The sequence below is a fragment of the Gymnoscopelus microlampas genome (assembly GCF_963454915.1).
Source record: "Gymnoscopelus microlampas genome assembly, chromosome: 6".
NCBI classification, from domain to species: domain Eukaryota; kingdom Metazoa; phylum Chordata; class Actinopteri; order Myctophiformes; family Myctophidae; genus Gymnoscopelus; species Gymnoscopelus microlampas.
Window position 1 is genome coordinate 24,090,185 of NC_139943.1, and position 16,685 is coordinate 24,106,869.

The 16,685-nt window shown below is 39.0% G+C and overlaps 2 protein-coding genes across 3 annotated transcripts in view; one reads left to right on the forward strand and one right to left on the reverse strand.

Annotated features, from left to right (window-relative positions):
- LOC311046557 (FYVE, RhoGEF and PH domain-containing protein 6-like) overlaps window positions 1–9,135 on the forward strand; it is a 21,150-nt gene extending 12,015 nt beyond the window's left edge. The window contains exons 6-21 of one of the 2 annotated variants that reach the window (XM_084058942.1): window positions 439–590; window positions 1,857–2,013; window positions 2,811–2,898; window positions 3,424–3,474; window positions 3,882–3,940; window positions 4,071–4,142; window positions 4,539–4,607; window positions 4,853–4,936; window positions 5,081–5,160; window positions 5,523–5,625; window positions 5,988–6,125; window positions 6,732–6,852; window positions 7,310–7,389; window positions 7,497–7,625; window positions 7,776–7,915; window positions 8,066–9,135. In XM_084058942.1, coding sequence (XP_083915068.1) covers window positions 439–590; window positions 1,857–2,013; window positions 2,811–2,898; window positions 3,424–3,474; window positions 3,882–3,940; window positions 4,071–4,142; window positions 4,539–4,607; window positions 4,853–4,936; window positions 5,081–5,160; window positions 5,523–5,625; window positions 5,988–6,125; window positions 6,732–6,852; window positions 7,310–7,389; window positions 7,497–7,625; window positions 7,776–7,915; window positions 8,066–8,102 — 1,560 coding nt within the window. In that variant the 3' untranslated portion in view covers window positions 8,103–9,135. Of the gene's footprint in view, window positions 1–438; window positions 591–1,856; window positions 2,014–2,810; window positions 2,899–3,423; window positions 3,475–3,881; window positions 3,941–4,070; window positions 4,143–4,538; window positions 4,608–4,852; window positions 4,937–5,080; window positions 5,161–5,522; window positions 5,626–5,987; window positions 6,126–6,731; window positions 6,853–7,300; window positions 7,390–7,496; window positions 7,626–7,775; window positions 7,916–8,065 lie in introns of both variants that reach the window. The other variant, XM_084058943.1, reaches the window with a different exon arrangement.
- A 2,592-nt stretch (window positions 9,136–11,727) lies between these two features.
- guca1g (guanylate cyclase activator 1g) lies at window positions 11,728–15,303 on the reverse strand (the record flags this gene model as incomplete). Its single annotated transcript, XM_084059502.1, has 5 exons — window positions 15,188–15,303; window positions 13,656–13,925; window positions 12,547–12,696; window positions 12,014–12,110; window positions 11,728–11,846 (listed from the first exon to the last, which is right to left on the reverse strand). Exons 2-5 carry the CDS (start codon window positions 13,866–13,868, stop codon window positions 11,728–11,730), a joined length of 579 nt encoding a protein of 192 aa, XP_083915628.1. The 5' UTR covers window positions 13,869–13,925; window positions 15,188–15,303.
- Between the last annotated feature and the right edge of the window lie 1,382 nt (window positions 15,304–16,685).

Consider the following 16,685-nt stretch of genomic DNA (forward strand, 5'->3'; position numbering starts at 1 on the left):
ATGAGATAAACAAATTATTGCCTAGGGCTTCGTCGTTGCCCTCAGTTGGGTAAACACATGCCCAGGTAAATTACCTACCAGGATATGAGACTTTGTGTGACCATCCATCTATCTTTCTATATACAGCATGGGTCAATTTGCTGGGGGGATTGGGTGGATCCATGCCTCTGCTTCAGACATCCCAGAAGCAGGGATAAACCAGAAACAGCGATAAACATATTATCCCTGCTTCTGGTCAGACTGAATTAAATACATCCATTTCCTTTCAGGAAATGTAGACTATATAAGCAATTTTGATTGGTCATACAAAGAAGTATATACTGTACATGTAGGGGTTAATAATAAAATGTCACCCTCTCTTTTTTTTATTATTATTTTTTTTACAAATTGAGCCCTGATATACAGTATATTCTAAGCACTCTGTCTGTGTCTTTGCAGGATTTCCGTGATGCCGTGGCCAAGGCGTCTCGTCAGAGTGGGAAGCCTGTCATAGAAGAACGCGTGCTCAACCAGATTCTGTACAACCTTCCCCAGCTGTACGAGCTCAACCAAGACCTGCTCAGAGAGCTGGAGCAAAGAGTTGCCAAATGGTATCACAACCAACCACACAATGTGATATTAAATTAGAAAACTGATAGAGGCCAAACAATTGCAGATTAATTTTTCAGATGAAATCCCGATTTTGGAGAGACCTGGCCTGCTGATTACTGATTTTCTGACTGATGCACTGTATTTTGTCAAAAGGTTGAAATGTTTCTAATCAATTTGAGAAACGTGTATTTTATTAACCACTTTCAACCTGGCATCCCTATTTTGTCATTTTTGGCAAAGGTTTTCACAGATTTTCAAAAAGTTCTTTTTTTTTTATTTTTTTACAAAAAGTAAAAAGAAATTGCCAATCTACAAGCTCACAACGCATTGTGATGGGCTTAATTGGGGCTTAATTATATTATGTCCCTAATCGGGACACATCAGCTACATAACTGATGATACCAATGTCATCAAAAAAGTAAAATAATGGCCGATATTTCGTTTGGGCTCTAGAAGGGCTCTATGTGTGGCACAATTACACACATGAATCACATTCCAGGCTCACAAGCTTCAACACGTGTGTGTAATACCTGATGATTAGATAAGATAAACCTTTATTCATCCCCATGTAATGTAAGTGTCCTAGCAGCGATCTCTTCAGACTTAACAGTCTGTACAGTATGTTGTACATATCTGTCCCACTTCCTTTTAGCCATTACAGTTCATTACAACTCCTACTGTAAGTTAGTCAATGCCTATCTAGCTTGCTGCTTTGCAAAATATATACTTTGCTTTTTACCCCTTTTTTCTCCCCAATTTAGTCGTTTTGCCAATTGATTCCTCTTGTCACTGCTGTTGTATCCTACTAGCTCAGCTGCCAGTAAGTAGCCCCCACCCAAACATAAGCCAATTGTGTTTGTATAGATGCTCGACAAAGCCGGATTTGAAAGGCGGAAAGGTGCAAAGGTGGATTCGAACCCCCAGACTCCGCAGCTACTTTACTACTTAACGGAAATTACTTCCTAACTATTTGCGAGGAGCAGTTAAAGACTCTGTAGCATTCATAGAGTGTGGAAGAGTAGTCTGGCCTGAGAGACTTTCATAGCTGCAATAGCAGTAAACTATGAAACACAGGAGACATACAACAAGTAAGAGTAGGGAGATGATAGTAAAGAGCAAATTAAGATAAAATAAGAATAAATATAGTTAGAGTCTACACTAGACATGAACAGCTGCATCTCTGTAAGCATGTCCTTTTCAGATCTATTTCCAGCCAGGTGATGTGTCTATGATGCATAAATGTCTGGATGCTGTTTTACTCATAGGGATGAGAGTGCCCGGCTAGCAGACATCTTTGTGAAGAAAGGGCCCTATCTAAAGATGTACTCCACATACATCCGTGAGTTCGACAAGAATGTCACCCAGCTGGAAGAGCAGACAAAGAGGAACTCTGTGTTTGCTGGAGTGCTCCGAGAATTTGAGGTAACAAAGCTTGACAGACCTGTTTTGATCAACCTGCTATTGTGTTTACGAGGAGTGTCTTTTAATTTCTTTGAGGGGTGATGGGTGTCAGAGAGAGATGTACTATGTAATATAGAGTACTACAGTTTGTAATCCTATAATCCGGAGATGACTGAGTACACAAGGAGTTCCCTCGCCAGGTTTCCAATCCTTTTTTTCCCCACATACTTTTTGATTATTGCAGAAAGTAAAGTCCATGTGGTTAACATACACCTAAGAGAGTTTGCATTTTGAGTTTTGTTTTGAAAAATGCATATTTGTATCACCGTTAATACTGCACGTCAGCTATGAATTTTGAAGCCATTATGTGATTATCTTGTTGAACAAAATCCAAACCATTTATATCCAATTACCATTTATCCAATGCAAAAAGTCTATTGGAAAGCTGTGGTTGTGGTGGGAATCCACAGTGAAGGAAACCTTCATGTTGGCTTACAAAAACTCTTCATCCCTGTAGCACTATGTTGATGTCCATTAGTGATTATTCTATTGATTATTTTTTCTGATTAATCGAATAATCGAATAGTCTGATTAACCACTTTAAGTCCTATTTTACACTGTTTTATACGTTGTCGTACAACGGTGTCATGCAATAATCTACAAACTTACGATGCATTGCAAGTTTGTAGATCTGCTATTTTCGGTATTTTTGACATTTGATTATTTTATTAAATGTTTTTATACAATTGACTGATTTCATTAGTTTGATTAATTGTTGCATCCATGATGTCCATTATAATATGTGTATTGTGTGCCAGGCCAGTCCACGCTGTGCCAACCTGGCTCTGAGACATTACTTGCTGAAGCCTATTCAAAGAATACCACAGTATCAGATGCTGCTTACAGGTAACATTTCCACAATATTCACTTCATTTGAACTACACATTTCTCATTCTATATTCATTCTATTTCCTTAAAGCATTTCCCCCCCATCATAAAAATAACTAACCAATATTCATACTCAATCAGATCAACATGGTCAAACCTTGAGGTCTCTCATCACAAGTGTTACACTGCCACCTAGTGATAAGAATGAGCTCAGTGTGGCATTTGTCTCATTTACCTTCAAGGCACATGTAATAAGATTTAAAGGCAGACTAAATCAGATTTGGTGACATAACAAGCTTTAACACACAGTAAGTGATATAAGCGGTGCCGTGGTTCAGCGCCAAAATGTGAAGAATGTTTCTGACGTCACACTTGTATAATTATAATATGTAAGCACCTGCGTATTTTGTATCCAGGGTTTTCCCATTTAATTGTAGTAGAAGAATGTACAACTCAACCCAGTACTTAAAACCCATTGTACTGTCAAATGTCTCATTTCCTATAGCTTCTTTTCTTTGCCTCTCAAATGGTGTGTAATTTCAGACTATCTGAAGAACCTGGCCCCAGACTCAGTGGATTACAAAGACACACAAGGTAAAATGTGATGGTCAGCAATAAACCTGCTAATGTGAACTATTCTGACAGTATAGTATAGTATAGATAGTTCACCCAAAAAAACACTTATTTTCTATCAATTACACACCCCATAAAGCATTGAATTCCAAATAATTTGATGATAATTATAAAGATGCTTATGTATCCGGTGGGAGACACAAAGGAGACTCTTTGTGTCTCCTACCGGATAGACCACCGGTAATCAAATTATTGGCTTAGGAATGCGACAAAAAAAAACCCTCCATTAATTCAGTGTATCGTGGGTGTGTAATTGATAGGAAATAAGTATTTTTTTGGGGTGAACTACTCCTTTAAACTCATCCTGTTATATATGTGATATGCACCTATTCCTTCACTTAAATTGTTTTACATTTTCATCCATACAGCTGCCCTTGGTATTGTCAAAGAGGTGGCTAATCATGCCAATGATATCATGAAACAAGGGGTGAGATAAATCCACTCGAATGAATGAATGAATGAATGGTGAATGAATGGTTAGTGAACGAATGGTGAGTGAGTGAATGAATAGTTAATGAATGCAGACGGACCATCCTAAAATCTCAACTATCTCTCAGGATAATTTTCAGAAGCTGATCCAGGTCCAGTGTCGTCTGAATGGCCACCATGAGATTGTCCAGCCTGGGAGGGTGGGTACCACACAAAGCTTTCTTTTCCCACCCAAGAGATGTTTCTGCAAATTATTGTGAAGCCAAGTCAAACTTTAATTACTGTATATAAGTGCACAGTACAATGTCCAAACTACAATAAAGATGGCAGCACTTATACAGTAGATGGCTTTGACCAGTTTCACTTTCAAAACCTATATATAGAGTCCCATCCACAAATCCACCATTTAACTTCCACAATCCACATTATCAAACCGTTGGTGTTGTGTGCCGCATTCTGTTTGTGTGACATGCATGTGGCAAAGGTTTTGAAAGTGAAACTGGTCAAAGTCACTGGCCACCTACTGTAGTCCGGTATGCCATCTGCTTCAAATAACTTCATAATTCATATGAAAGCATATGATGTTTGTTTTTCAGGTGTTTCTGAAAGAAGGCATCTTGATGAAGCTGTCCAGGAAGGTCATGCAACCCAGAACGTTCTTCCTGGTACAGTTCCTAACCTTCAGAAGGGATTCATTCCTCATGGGCATTGTGGCCCAATGGGGAATTCTGAACTGTATTAATTCTTTATACACTGGGAAATCCAGAGTGTGCATTTTACTCTGAGAGTGTAAAATGGGCATGTATGTATGTATGTATGGGCATTTCTACACTCCCTATGCAAAATTTTAACTCAGGATTTTACAGCATAGACTACTAAAAGTGACTGATCTCCACCATTTCTCCTGTAGTTCAACGACACATTGCTGTACACCACTCCTGTTCAGTCGGGCCAGTATAAACTCAACAATATGCTGTCCTTGGCTGGGATGAAGGTGAATACTTTTTTTCTGTGCTATGATCTGGCCCTGACCATTTCACGCCTGTCATGAGAACGGGCACACTGTCACATTAACACTTTGGATTTGACTGTGTGACTGTGTAATCAATTCTCCGCTCACAATGGAAAATAATTGCAGGTTAGCAAGCCGAACCAAGAGGCCTTTCAGAATGAGCTGAACATTGAGAGTGTGGAGCGTTCGTTTATTCTCTCTGCAAGGTAAGAGGAAGAGACAAAAACTTTATTGTTATGATAAAGGACAATCTGTGGTATTGAAAACTAACTCTTAACAGAAATATCTTTCCCCTTTCTTACGGAGGCCAATAAACACAGCATATCATCGCTGTTGGGTAGAAACCACTTATCTCCATATTTTAACTGTTTGTCGTAACTTAATGCTCTACGTCGTCATTTTACAAAAAATACAATCTGCGTTTTGAGCTTGTAGATCGTCTATTTTTGCTATTTTTGAATTTGAATCCTGAAAAGTACAGTGTTGGATGTATGAGGTTTCCACCCGACAGCAACGATCTGTAGCTATAATACATGCATAGTGAGCACATGTTGTCCTCTTGCTGTAGTTCTGCCACAGAGAGAGATGAGTGGCTGGAGGCCATCTCCATGGCGATCAACGACTATACCAGGAAAAAGATAACCTTTATATCTGGCAAAGCTCCTGAGGAGGTACTGTAGTACAAGTCCATCTTTATTATTTGATATTATTAACCACTATTCTGAGGCAAACAACCCTGTGAAAATAACAGATGCAAACGCAACGCGTTGTGATCTTGTAGATAGGCTATTTTCACTGAAGAGTGTTTTGTTTTGGGTTTTGAGGGCAAAAGGGAGTGGACCTGCTAGTGCTAGGATAGACCCCTTGGGGACCCCAGTCAACTAACTAGAAGTTCAGTGGTTAAAATAAAATAGTTATATATTGTAATGAACATGTACAGAAGAACAGTTACGGTTCATATCAACATGACAAAACTCTCTGTAAAAATGAAAGAATACATAAAAAACATACATGATTGTTGTTTCATATTCAGATAGAACCAAGCGACAGTGCCAGTTTGGGCTCCAAAGCCCCCATATGGATCCCGGACCTACGAGCCACCATGTGTATGATCTGCACCTGTGAGTTCACGCTCACATGGAGGCGGCACCACTGCAGAGCATGTGGAAAGGTGAGGCTTCCTGTCACAATTATTACATAATCGCCTGATGGCAATTATTTGAGATAATTGCAATTAATTGTCAGTCATTTACATGTTGAAATTTGTTCATACATTTTCATTTTTCCCCCCAAAAATCGTCTATTTCCACTAATATCTTTTTTACATTTTGAAACAAGGAAACAAGTAGTAGATTGGCTATTTCCACTTTTTTACATTTAGAAAAAGTAATTAAATATTCAGTTCTTTGTATATTTAAGTTATTTGTCATATCTGCCCTGTGGAATATTTGCTTACGAAGCATAAAAGCCAAACAGAATGTTATAATGCCCAAAACACAATTAAATAGCAGTTATTTGAATGACAATGTGGCTGGGTGGTTGCTAGGCCATACTAGGTTATTGCTAAGGTGGTGCTAGGGTGGAGAAAGCAGTTCATGCTGTAGGATGCTCCGTCTTTCTAGTTAGGAATATGTACAGTAGATGTACACGGAACAGGTTATAAAATAGTCATTCCTAAATATGCCGTATCTAAATGGGAGAACGCAGCACATTAACATCCATTGAAACTGCAAGTAAAACAATTGTCCTAATTGATTTTGTGTAAATGACTCATTAGGTGGTGTGCCAGGCGTGCTCCTCTAACAAGTACTGCCTGGAGTATCTAAAGAACCAGCTGGCACGCGTGTGTGATCAGTGCTTCACCGTCCTCCAGCAGAAGAGAAGTAAGTTACTGAAGGGTTTCCTTATGCCTTCTACTGGGTAACCTAGAACCTTCCAGAACCCGGAACCCACGTTTCCATTATATCCAGATTACTTACCGTACTTAGTTACTTACTTAGTAGAGCTGCTATTTTAGGGGAAAAAATGATTATTTCTCGGTTCCCAGAACCCAGGTTAGTACTACCTCCAGAGCAGGACCCAAATTAGGTTCTGAGAACATCACCTGTACTGACACTGAGCCGTCGCTGTCGGGTGGAAACCATTAAATTACCCATAACCGTTACTTTTCAGAAACCCAAAACAGACAACCTTTTGTTTGGCACTCATATGACAAAGTAAAAAATACGTAGGTCATTGATATAAGAAGAAAACATAAAAAGATGAAATATGGAGATACAATGTTTCCGCCGAACAACTTCAAAATCAAAGATAACTAAAGCCATATTTCACAATTCATTTCACCAGGTGAACAAGCACAGGCTCTGTCCCCTGGTAGCAAGTCTACCTTTGCTTTCACAAGGAAGCAGAAGAAGATACCCGCTGCTCTCAAAGAGGTGACTGAAGCCTGATATATACACCGTCGTACAACAGCGTCATGCTTGATAAGAAGGATTGCTTCTGTAGATTAGAACACTCGTCTAATTGCTTTTAATTGCCTTAGGTTACGGCAAACACAGACAACTCCTCGATGAGTGGTTACTTGCAGAGATCAAAGGCCAATAAGAGACAGGTGAAGAGGCTGTGGTTTGTCATCAAGGACAAGGTCCTTTATACGTATGCCGCCAGTGAGGTGAGTTCTCCTTCACCGTATTTATTTAATTACATGGGCTTTTACCATCATGAAAACCCTAAATCAGGTAGTGATGAGTTAAATAAAAAGAAAAATATAATGAAGATCTAATGGCCATGATGTTTTATTTTTTATTTTTTATCCTTGTAGGATGTGGCAGCCTTGGAGAGTCAACCCCTGTTGGGATTCATGTTAAAGGAAGATTCGTCTCAGAAGTTACAGTTCAAGCTTTACCACAAAAACACGCTCTACTACATTTTCAAAGCTGATGACATCCAAACAGCCCAGAGGTACATAGTTAAAAATGAATGCCATTCCATTCCTCAGTTCATATGAGTATACACATAGTAATGATTATTATTTGTAAGTCTACTCGCATTCATCATTTGACTAATGCTTAATTTGTTCTCTGTAGCATAATGTTTCCATTTCTTTTACAGATGGATTGATTCGTTCAAAGAGGCCATGGTTCTTTAATATTGTCTAATATGGGTCCATTTGATTCCATGTGTACCCTCTCTGAGTTAAATATAACTGAGGATTTTACTGTGTGTAGACAATGTGTGAAATGGATACTGTAGTTTTGCAGGGCTTTTTACCTTTGCGGTAAATGTGAATATGTTATGTTATTTAGAGTAACAATATAAAACAATTTACCTCTATCCTCTCATAAACCAGCAAAAAAAATGGGAGACACCAAATAAAAGACTATATTGAAGTTCAATATATATTTTTAAGCACATTTAGCTACCTTTGTGTATGTGAAGGCTAATATAGCACTGTTGCAGGGTCGTATTTTGGCCATTGAAGCTATATCTACCGAAGGGCCTTCAGTTTTTGTACAGTTTTGATACAACTGGACCATGTTCAGCTCTGTTTTAGAGAGTTGGGTCCTGATTATGTGACACAATAATGATTGTCTTTCCAACATTATAATTGTATAATTACATTACATTGATATGACCTACGGTATGAACTCAGTTCTTATGTTGTTGATTTGCTGTATATTTTCCAACATTTCTAGAAGGCATTATACTGCAAATCATTTAGTTATTTTTTAATTGTACTATTTTATTACAACTGTAGTATCATTAAGTAGAGGCTGTATAACCTTTAGTGTTAGAGTTATAGAACACATGCACGAGAAGAGACTAATCCTGATTGTGAGAGATCACTAAGTATTTAAGGCTTTCTGGAAACTTGTACCACAGAATACCTGAACAAATTAATGTAGTTTCACACTGTAGTGACAAAAGACAGAATTTGTTGCACTCTGAAGAATTTGTTGCACTTTGAATCTGTTCTTTTTACCCAGATGTTCACAAATATTCAAAAGTATTAATCATTTCCCCCAATGATCGCACTCCACACTAGCCGTGTTGTACAATATCTTGTGTAAATAGGATTTTAGAGAGGCACAGAATGAAGCATGTGATGAATCTGAAATCATGTCTTTTATATTTACTGTTGTAATTTTGATTTATTTAGCTATAAATATAGTTTTACCATGCGTCATTGTCTTGCTGTAATTAATGTCTTCTGGGTTTCATAATAAGTCCAGTCTCTTGGAGGAACAAACGATTCAAAATTAAATTAAGTGTCAAATGTTTTATTATTTACCAATATGCTTGGAACAGCAAAATGGATGGCAAGTGTTGAATTTTAATGATAAGCAGTGAATGTGTAATTCAAAAGACAAGTAGAAAAGATTAAACCATTTGAAAAATAAAAATGAAACTTTAAAAGCAAAACCTTCAAAGATTATGGAACTATTTATGCATTGCCCTTCCATTTACCTTTTTATCTGTAAATGTTAAGGGCTAGGGGTTAACACTGGGGGTCTTAGAGAGAGGATGAACAATAAGGCAAGTGCACTCTGTACAGTACCATATGTTGAACATGTAATCCACTCAGATGATTACCTGTTCAACATACAGTGTTTGTACCATCTTCTACCAGCAGGTGCTTCTACCTGCTGGGAGAAGTTCACTTCTACTAGCAGAAATAGACAGTCATAGACAGTGGTTTCCCTGAAACAGTGTTTCCCAACCTTTTCTGGATCAGGGCCCACTTGAAAATGTTGTAAGTGGTCAGATGGGTGCATTTTCAGAGCATGTTGATCAATCCATCGATAGCGTTCTGGCTTGGATCGATGGAACTAATGTACCGGTAGTATAATTTAAGTTCTAATTTATTGGTATCAGAATGTAAACACATTTTTCTTGATTTGAACCCATTCAATCCGGGAACGCATCTGTGTCATTTTAGATTTCTTTGGCTATTCAAAAATAGCAGATATGCAAGCTCATAGTGCGGCACCGAATGCCGCGCTATGAGCTTGTAGATCTGCATTTTTTTTTATCGTGAACATTTGTGGAAATCTTTGAATATATGTTTTTTAACATAACATTTGTAACTTCTTTTTTGCTTTGTCTAGTTATATTATTTGGGGAGCCCACTTGCAATACCCTCATGTTCCACCAGTGGGTCCTGACCCACAGGTTGGGAATCACTGCCCTAAACTCTTGGCAGTGATCAAGAATAGGTGGCAAACAGTTATACTTTATTCTTGCTGCACCAGCACCCTGTTGCACACATTGTTAAACTATTTACTGTGCTGCTCTCTGCTGAACAGCAGGTGCCTTGGTGCCTTGTTCAATGAAAAACGTGACGTCAGTGTTTCAGGGCACCTACTACAGTAGCTGTTGCGTAAGCACAGTTGGAGAGACCAAAGATTCAAGTCGCCCAGAGGGATAAGCTCTATTACAGCTTATCCCTCTGGGTGACTTGAACCTTATATCCCTAGCTGCTATAGGCTTGGGGGGGATTGGGTCGGGTTTGTGTTACGTGACAGGTGTTTAGAATAGATCACCATACTGCCAGCATGTAGTGCCATGTTCTCACTCTCTCACACACACACACACACACACACACACACACACACACACACGATGTAAAAGCAACATGGCAGCCGTGTTGGTCAATAGTGATGTTCAGTATGGGACAAAGAAAACTTTCCGCAGTGCCCAGGTCTGTTATTGAACAATAATGGTCATATTTGTGTTTGAGCAGTTTGTATCCTCTTGTAGCATACCACCAGCTATCCTGAAAGGAAGCCATATCACTACAAAGTTTAAGACGATTATTATATAGTGGTCTCTTCTTACACTGTGTCTAAAATAAAGTATCTGCCATCATTAACCTGCTGTGGCTCTAAAATCTGGCTCATCTCTAAAGCTGTACTCCAATAGCGAATTGTGACTTTAGATAACATGGGCAACTGAAAAGTCTTCCCCTCTTCTCCTGCTTACCCTGTAATCCAACCTGCCATGTACATTGAGCTGTTTTGTTTTTGCCATAGATTATCTGGTTGAGTGTTTTGTGGAGGAAATACTGAGCATGCAAGATGCTCCTACAGTAGGTCAGAGGAGAGGATAGCAAGCAAATAGGAAGGCAAAGGACATACAGTAGAATGTATGAGACTGAAGATCAGTTCAGAGATCAATAGCACCCTTGTGCCACTCGTCCAATCAGACTTTCCACTTAGATTAAAGATAAGGGCAACTGGACTGTTGTCAATAAAGAAGGCCTGTCAATGGAACGCGACCATGGCTTCCACATGTGAGAAAGCAGTTTCAGACTGGGAAGCAGTATGTCCGCATCTGTCCGCTCTTCTGTCCAATAGCAGAGTATCCTGTCCCCTCTAGAGCAGAAGACCATGTCCCTCTTCTGTCCAATAGCAGAAGACCATGTCCCTCTTCTGTCCAATAGCAGAAGACCATGTCCCTCTTCTGTCCAATAGCAGAGGACCCTGTCCCCTCTTCTGTCCAATAGCAGAGGACCCTGTCCCCTCTTCTGTCCAATAGCAGCGGACCATGTCCCTCTTCTTTCCAATAGCAAAGGGCCCTGTCTCCCTATCCACTTTCTTCTATACTATAGCCAGAGCCCTGTGCAATCCATGCATCAATCATCCATGCATTATCTGAGGTATCAGCAATAAAAAGGCAAATGTGTAGTTTTCCAGGCAATATTCTTTAACCACAATGCCATTAATATGGTATTGTATGTATTTAACTCTCTGACAAGTCTCTGACTCTCTATTTCACGACTCTTTAAAGTTCCGTTTGAACCATCTACTGGCATTGACATCTACCTTCATAAAGTCCAAGATCCAGCTATCCTTCTGGGCTCCCTCCATAAACTCTGCAAGTGTAATCTGACCTGAAACAGGAATGATAAATATTAATATTTTTTTTTCATCAATGTAATCCATCTATATCTAAAGGTGGTTTAGTAAAACAAACAAACAAACAGACTAGTGTCATTAGTCTCAGTCCCTTCATTTAGCTATGGCCACCCCTGACAGTGGAAGGAAAATAGAGACTTACCATCTTTGTTTTGATCCACCGCCTCAAATATTCTGTCACAGATGTCATTTGGTGTCATTCCTTGTAAATCATGGTTCATTTTAATCTTGTAGAGTATCTGAAACATAAGACAATCTATCAAAAATGAAGTGACATAGTACTTAAATACAGCCCATAATTACATGTGTATTTACACTTATGTGTATCCACAGCTGTGTTGGAGGTATATCCATCATAACAAACAAACTTCGAGATTCCCTCAATTGAACATACACTATCTATAGTCATACTGTGTGTGTGTGTGTGTGTGTGTGTGTGTGTGTGTGTGTGTGTGTGTGTGTGTGTGTGTGCGTGTGCGTGCACATGCACATGCATGCGTGTATATACACCTCCAACACAGCTGTGGATTTACCATCATGTATTTAAGCACCACTGTATGTCACTGTATGATTGTCTACTATAGAGGATAAGTGTGTGCAGGAATTGACTGTAATCTTTGGATTGGAATTGGATTTATATTGCATATGTTGTCTTCTTGCAGTTTCCAGTCTTACCTTGATGATGTGTTTGACTTCTTGTCTGTCCAGTTTTCCGTTTCCGTCTCGGTCGTAAACTTTAAAGGTCCACTTCAACCTATCTTCTGGGCGGCCCCTTAGAACCAGATGGACTGCAGCAACAAACTCCATGAAGTCTATCACATTGTCCTGTAGGAATATTATCATCATATTAGCACTAGCTGTTGCTCATTTATTTTTACAAAAAATATATAATTAGACAAAAAGATATGCACTCCGCAGAGAACATATTATCTCCAGTTTCCCTATCTAGCGGTTTGCGAGATAGCTTCAGACAGACAGACAGACGCACACACGCACACACTCACGCACGCACGCACGCACACACGCATACTGTACATACACACACTCAGAGATGGGTGAAAACATAATCTCCATCCCTGGCCTTGGGCCTGGAGGAGATATACTGTAGATAAAATTAATCAATGTACAGCTTCACAATCAATAAATTAAACAAGTTTGATGCCAGTACCACATGCTACTAATCCTTAAGTATCAAAACGTAACATTTTGTTACATGAAGATTGATGTTGAGTTTACATCACCATCACCATTCCCTTACCTTCCCTTATCCCCTATGTTTGAGGTGAGAATAATAATGAGAAAGAAATGGGCGCACAGTAGAGCGCAAATCTCTGCCAGGAGACACGCCCCAATAATTGTACTTAATAATACTTAGACTGATTCAGTAATGTCAAACTGCGTGTCTCTCTGACTCTGTGTTTGTGTTGTACATGTGTCATACAGTAGGTATTCGGGATATGTTGTCAAGTTTATTATGTTGGTGTTAGAGTTTGGGCTTGCTCCTGTCATAGGTATGCAGTCTCTCTCTCTCTCTCTCTCTCTCTCTCTCTCTCTCTCTCTCTCTCTCTCTCTCTCTCTGCATGTGCATGTGCATGTGCATGTGCATGTGCATGTGCATGTGCATGTGCATGTGCATGTGCATGTGCATGTGCATGTGCATGTGCATGTGCAGGTCATAGGTGTGAGGGGTATGTTGTACAATTTGTATGTTGGGGTGTTCTCTCTAGTTGTTGTAGCAGCAGTAGTAGTAGTTATAGTAGTAGTAGTAGTAGTAGCATTCCTACCCTATTAGTATCAAAGGATCTGAAGAGAGTCTCCATGTATAAACTCTCCTCTTCAGAAGTGCTATGAATTCCAAACATGTTCCTGAACTCGTGAAGGTGCAGAGCTCCACTGGGACACTTCTTGATGAACATTGCGTACAGTGTCTGGATCTGCCTCAGCTCCACCTCCTCATCATCATCCACCTCTTCATCTCCACTCTGTGTCTGGCCCATGATGCTAACACAAGCAGCTTAGATCCACTCCATCACAAATCCACTGCTGTAGTGTTCCTAACCCAGGATAAGACAGTGATAGCATTAGCCTGTGTGGCTCCAGACCATAGACCCCGCCCACTCCACTGAATGGACTGCTTCTTGTCTGATAATCAGGCTAGTGATATCATGTTATTTGTTTTGTTTTGTTATAAGTCACTGCAATGTAAGATGTCTAAAATGAGGTCATTTTTTGTCTCCTTACTAGATTGTCACTAAATTGTCACTTAACTAAAAGTGTGACCACTAAGCCACTGATCTTTAAAACACTGCATGCACAACAATAGCCTATCATGATATCAATGTTGTTTTGTTCAAATAAGTGTTAAATAGCTCTATATTTCCATAACAATCATTTCTATAGTATAGACTCTATACTATAGAGTGTTTGTTTGGTAACAGAGGTCACCCCATCCAGCTCATTTGTAAACAGTAAATAGGATACCTTTCCAGCTCAGGATACTAATTTTATCCAATCAGTAGAGAGAACTCATACAGGATAGAGGAAATGGTGAAAAAATAAAATATGAGAAGAAAATGTAGAACTGGAACACAAGCTGATAAATGATCCAATGGTTTGGTATCCCAACCTAAAAATATATTCTCTGTTAAAGTGGAGAGATGCGGAAACCGTTGTTATTGAACAAACACTCTGCAATGATTACTATCAGAATATAGAGCTTTAACCTTTTAACCAAAACTTTTTTTTTAAATAAAATAAAATAAAAAATCACTTACAACCCGTCCTAAATATTGAATCTTTAAATAACCTAAATCCACAAATGCTACTTGCTTAGTCCCAGAAAAGAGACCCCAGCATCCTTAATCTGGGGGGAACGTTTTGCCAACAATAGCCGATCTACAAGGTCGGCTATTTCAGGCAAGGAGATTTGGTGTAGACAGGAAAAAGCGGTCCAACTACAGTTGTAACTCAGGTCTGTTTTACTTCAAAAGTATGAATAGAGTGTTCAAGTGGTTAAAAACAACAACAAAACAAAATGTCATCATATTGGTCCTTCAATACAGGAGGTACTGCACAAAGCTTCAAGGTCATCCAAAAAATACATACATACAACCATCTATCAATCTATCAGAGCAAAACAACTAACAGAAGATCACAACACGTTGTGATCATATAGATCAGCTATTTTCACAATTTGGGCAGATTTGTGGAATATTTAGAGTTAGATAATTAAAAAAGATTTTGAACATTATGGCCTACAGTGACATAACCACAATAGGGATGCTGGGTTGAAAGTTGTTAAGCGACATCTTCATACCTTTTCCATAAAACGGCTTCAGTTCAGTTGTAAGAAGGGACTGTAATCCACATTTGGTATCAGAATGTTTCCTCCCAAGTCCATGGTACTTTGTTGTTATCTTTGTGCCATCTTCATTTAGTTCTGGTCCAGTTTGGTCTTGTAAAGCCAATATTTCATGAGTCTGATCTGAACGTTAATAAATAGCCTTCTAAATGAAAGCTTAGAGAGTTTGCAAGAGTATCGATCGAGTGTCTCCCTGTAGCTTTCTCTGTAGCTGTCTTTGTGCTATAGAGAGCTGACAGCTCTAATCTGTGAGATGTCAAACTGGGGCTGAATTACCAGATACATTTTAAGACCTCCAATCCTCCTTTAACCTCATTACCCCACAACAGTGCATATCCCTGAGTGTTCATTTGACTCTGAGAGATAACACGCAGGTTACGGTGGGATCACACACACCCCCCCCCCCCAGGTAAACCTTTGCAGACTGAATATACAGTATGTCCACACAAACTTGACCTCCTATTTTGGATAATAAATCAAGGCCTATATAAAATTATAAAAAGCTTTTAGGAGAGCCTTTTCTTTTCTTTTTTTGTGCTATATATACAACAAGAAAGGTGTAAATGAGAGAGGAGATGATATGCAATTTATTATAGATCATAAAGTTGAATTCAATCCTACAGTCTGTGATTGTCTTTTTTAAGTAAAGGGTGATGTTTTCTCTTAACCACCAGGGTTTACTGAGGCCATGCAGGACTGCTAGGAGAAAAGAGAGGAGGTAAGGGATCTGATGAGAAAGAGAGAGAGGAGGATTATTAACTGGACTATTTGTGTGGTGCGGTGTCACTGGTCTAATGGTTCTAACAACACTGGATCTAATTTCTCCTCCTGAGCACCAGCTGACCCCAGATGCCCTGAGAGCTGCACTAAACTTTAGACACAAACACTATACAAACCATTAGATGTCCTGTGTTCAGTATTTAAACTTTAGACACCACAAACCATTAGATTTCCTGTGTTCAGTATTTAAACTTTAGACACCACAAACCATTAGATTTCCTGTGTTCAGTATTTAAACTTTAGACACCACAAACCATTAGATTTCCTGTGTTCAGTATTTAAACTTTAGACACCACAAACCACTAGATTTCCTGTGTTCAGTGTTTAAACTTTAGACACTATACAAACCATTATTGCTGCTGTCGGGCAGACACCTCTTACCTCCATATTCTAACCTTTTGTGTTGTATCTTGCGACGTGTTGTGAGCTTGTTGATCTGTTATATTCGGGGGGGAAAATGTGGACACATTTTAATAACTCAAATCTTGTATGGGCCCTGGCATAAGATATTTTTAGATGTAGTATATTGTGACCAAATCAAGTGAAAAGTAGACTATAGGCTACTAAATAGAATAGAATGGATCTCAGTAAGTATGTGCTGAAACGGTGAAACGTTGTTGGTTATTGTAACATGTCGGTTTATGACCAACCAAAATATTTCACCATTTCAGCA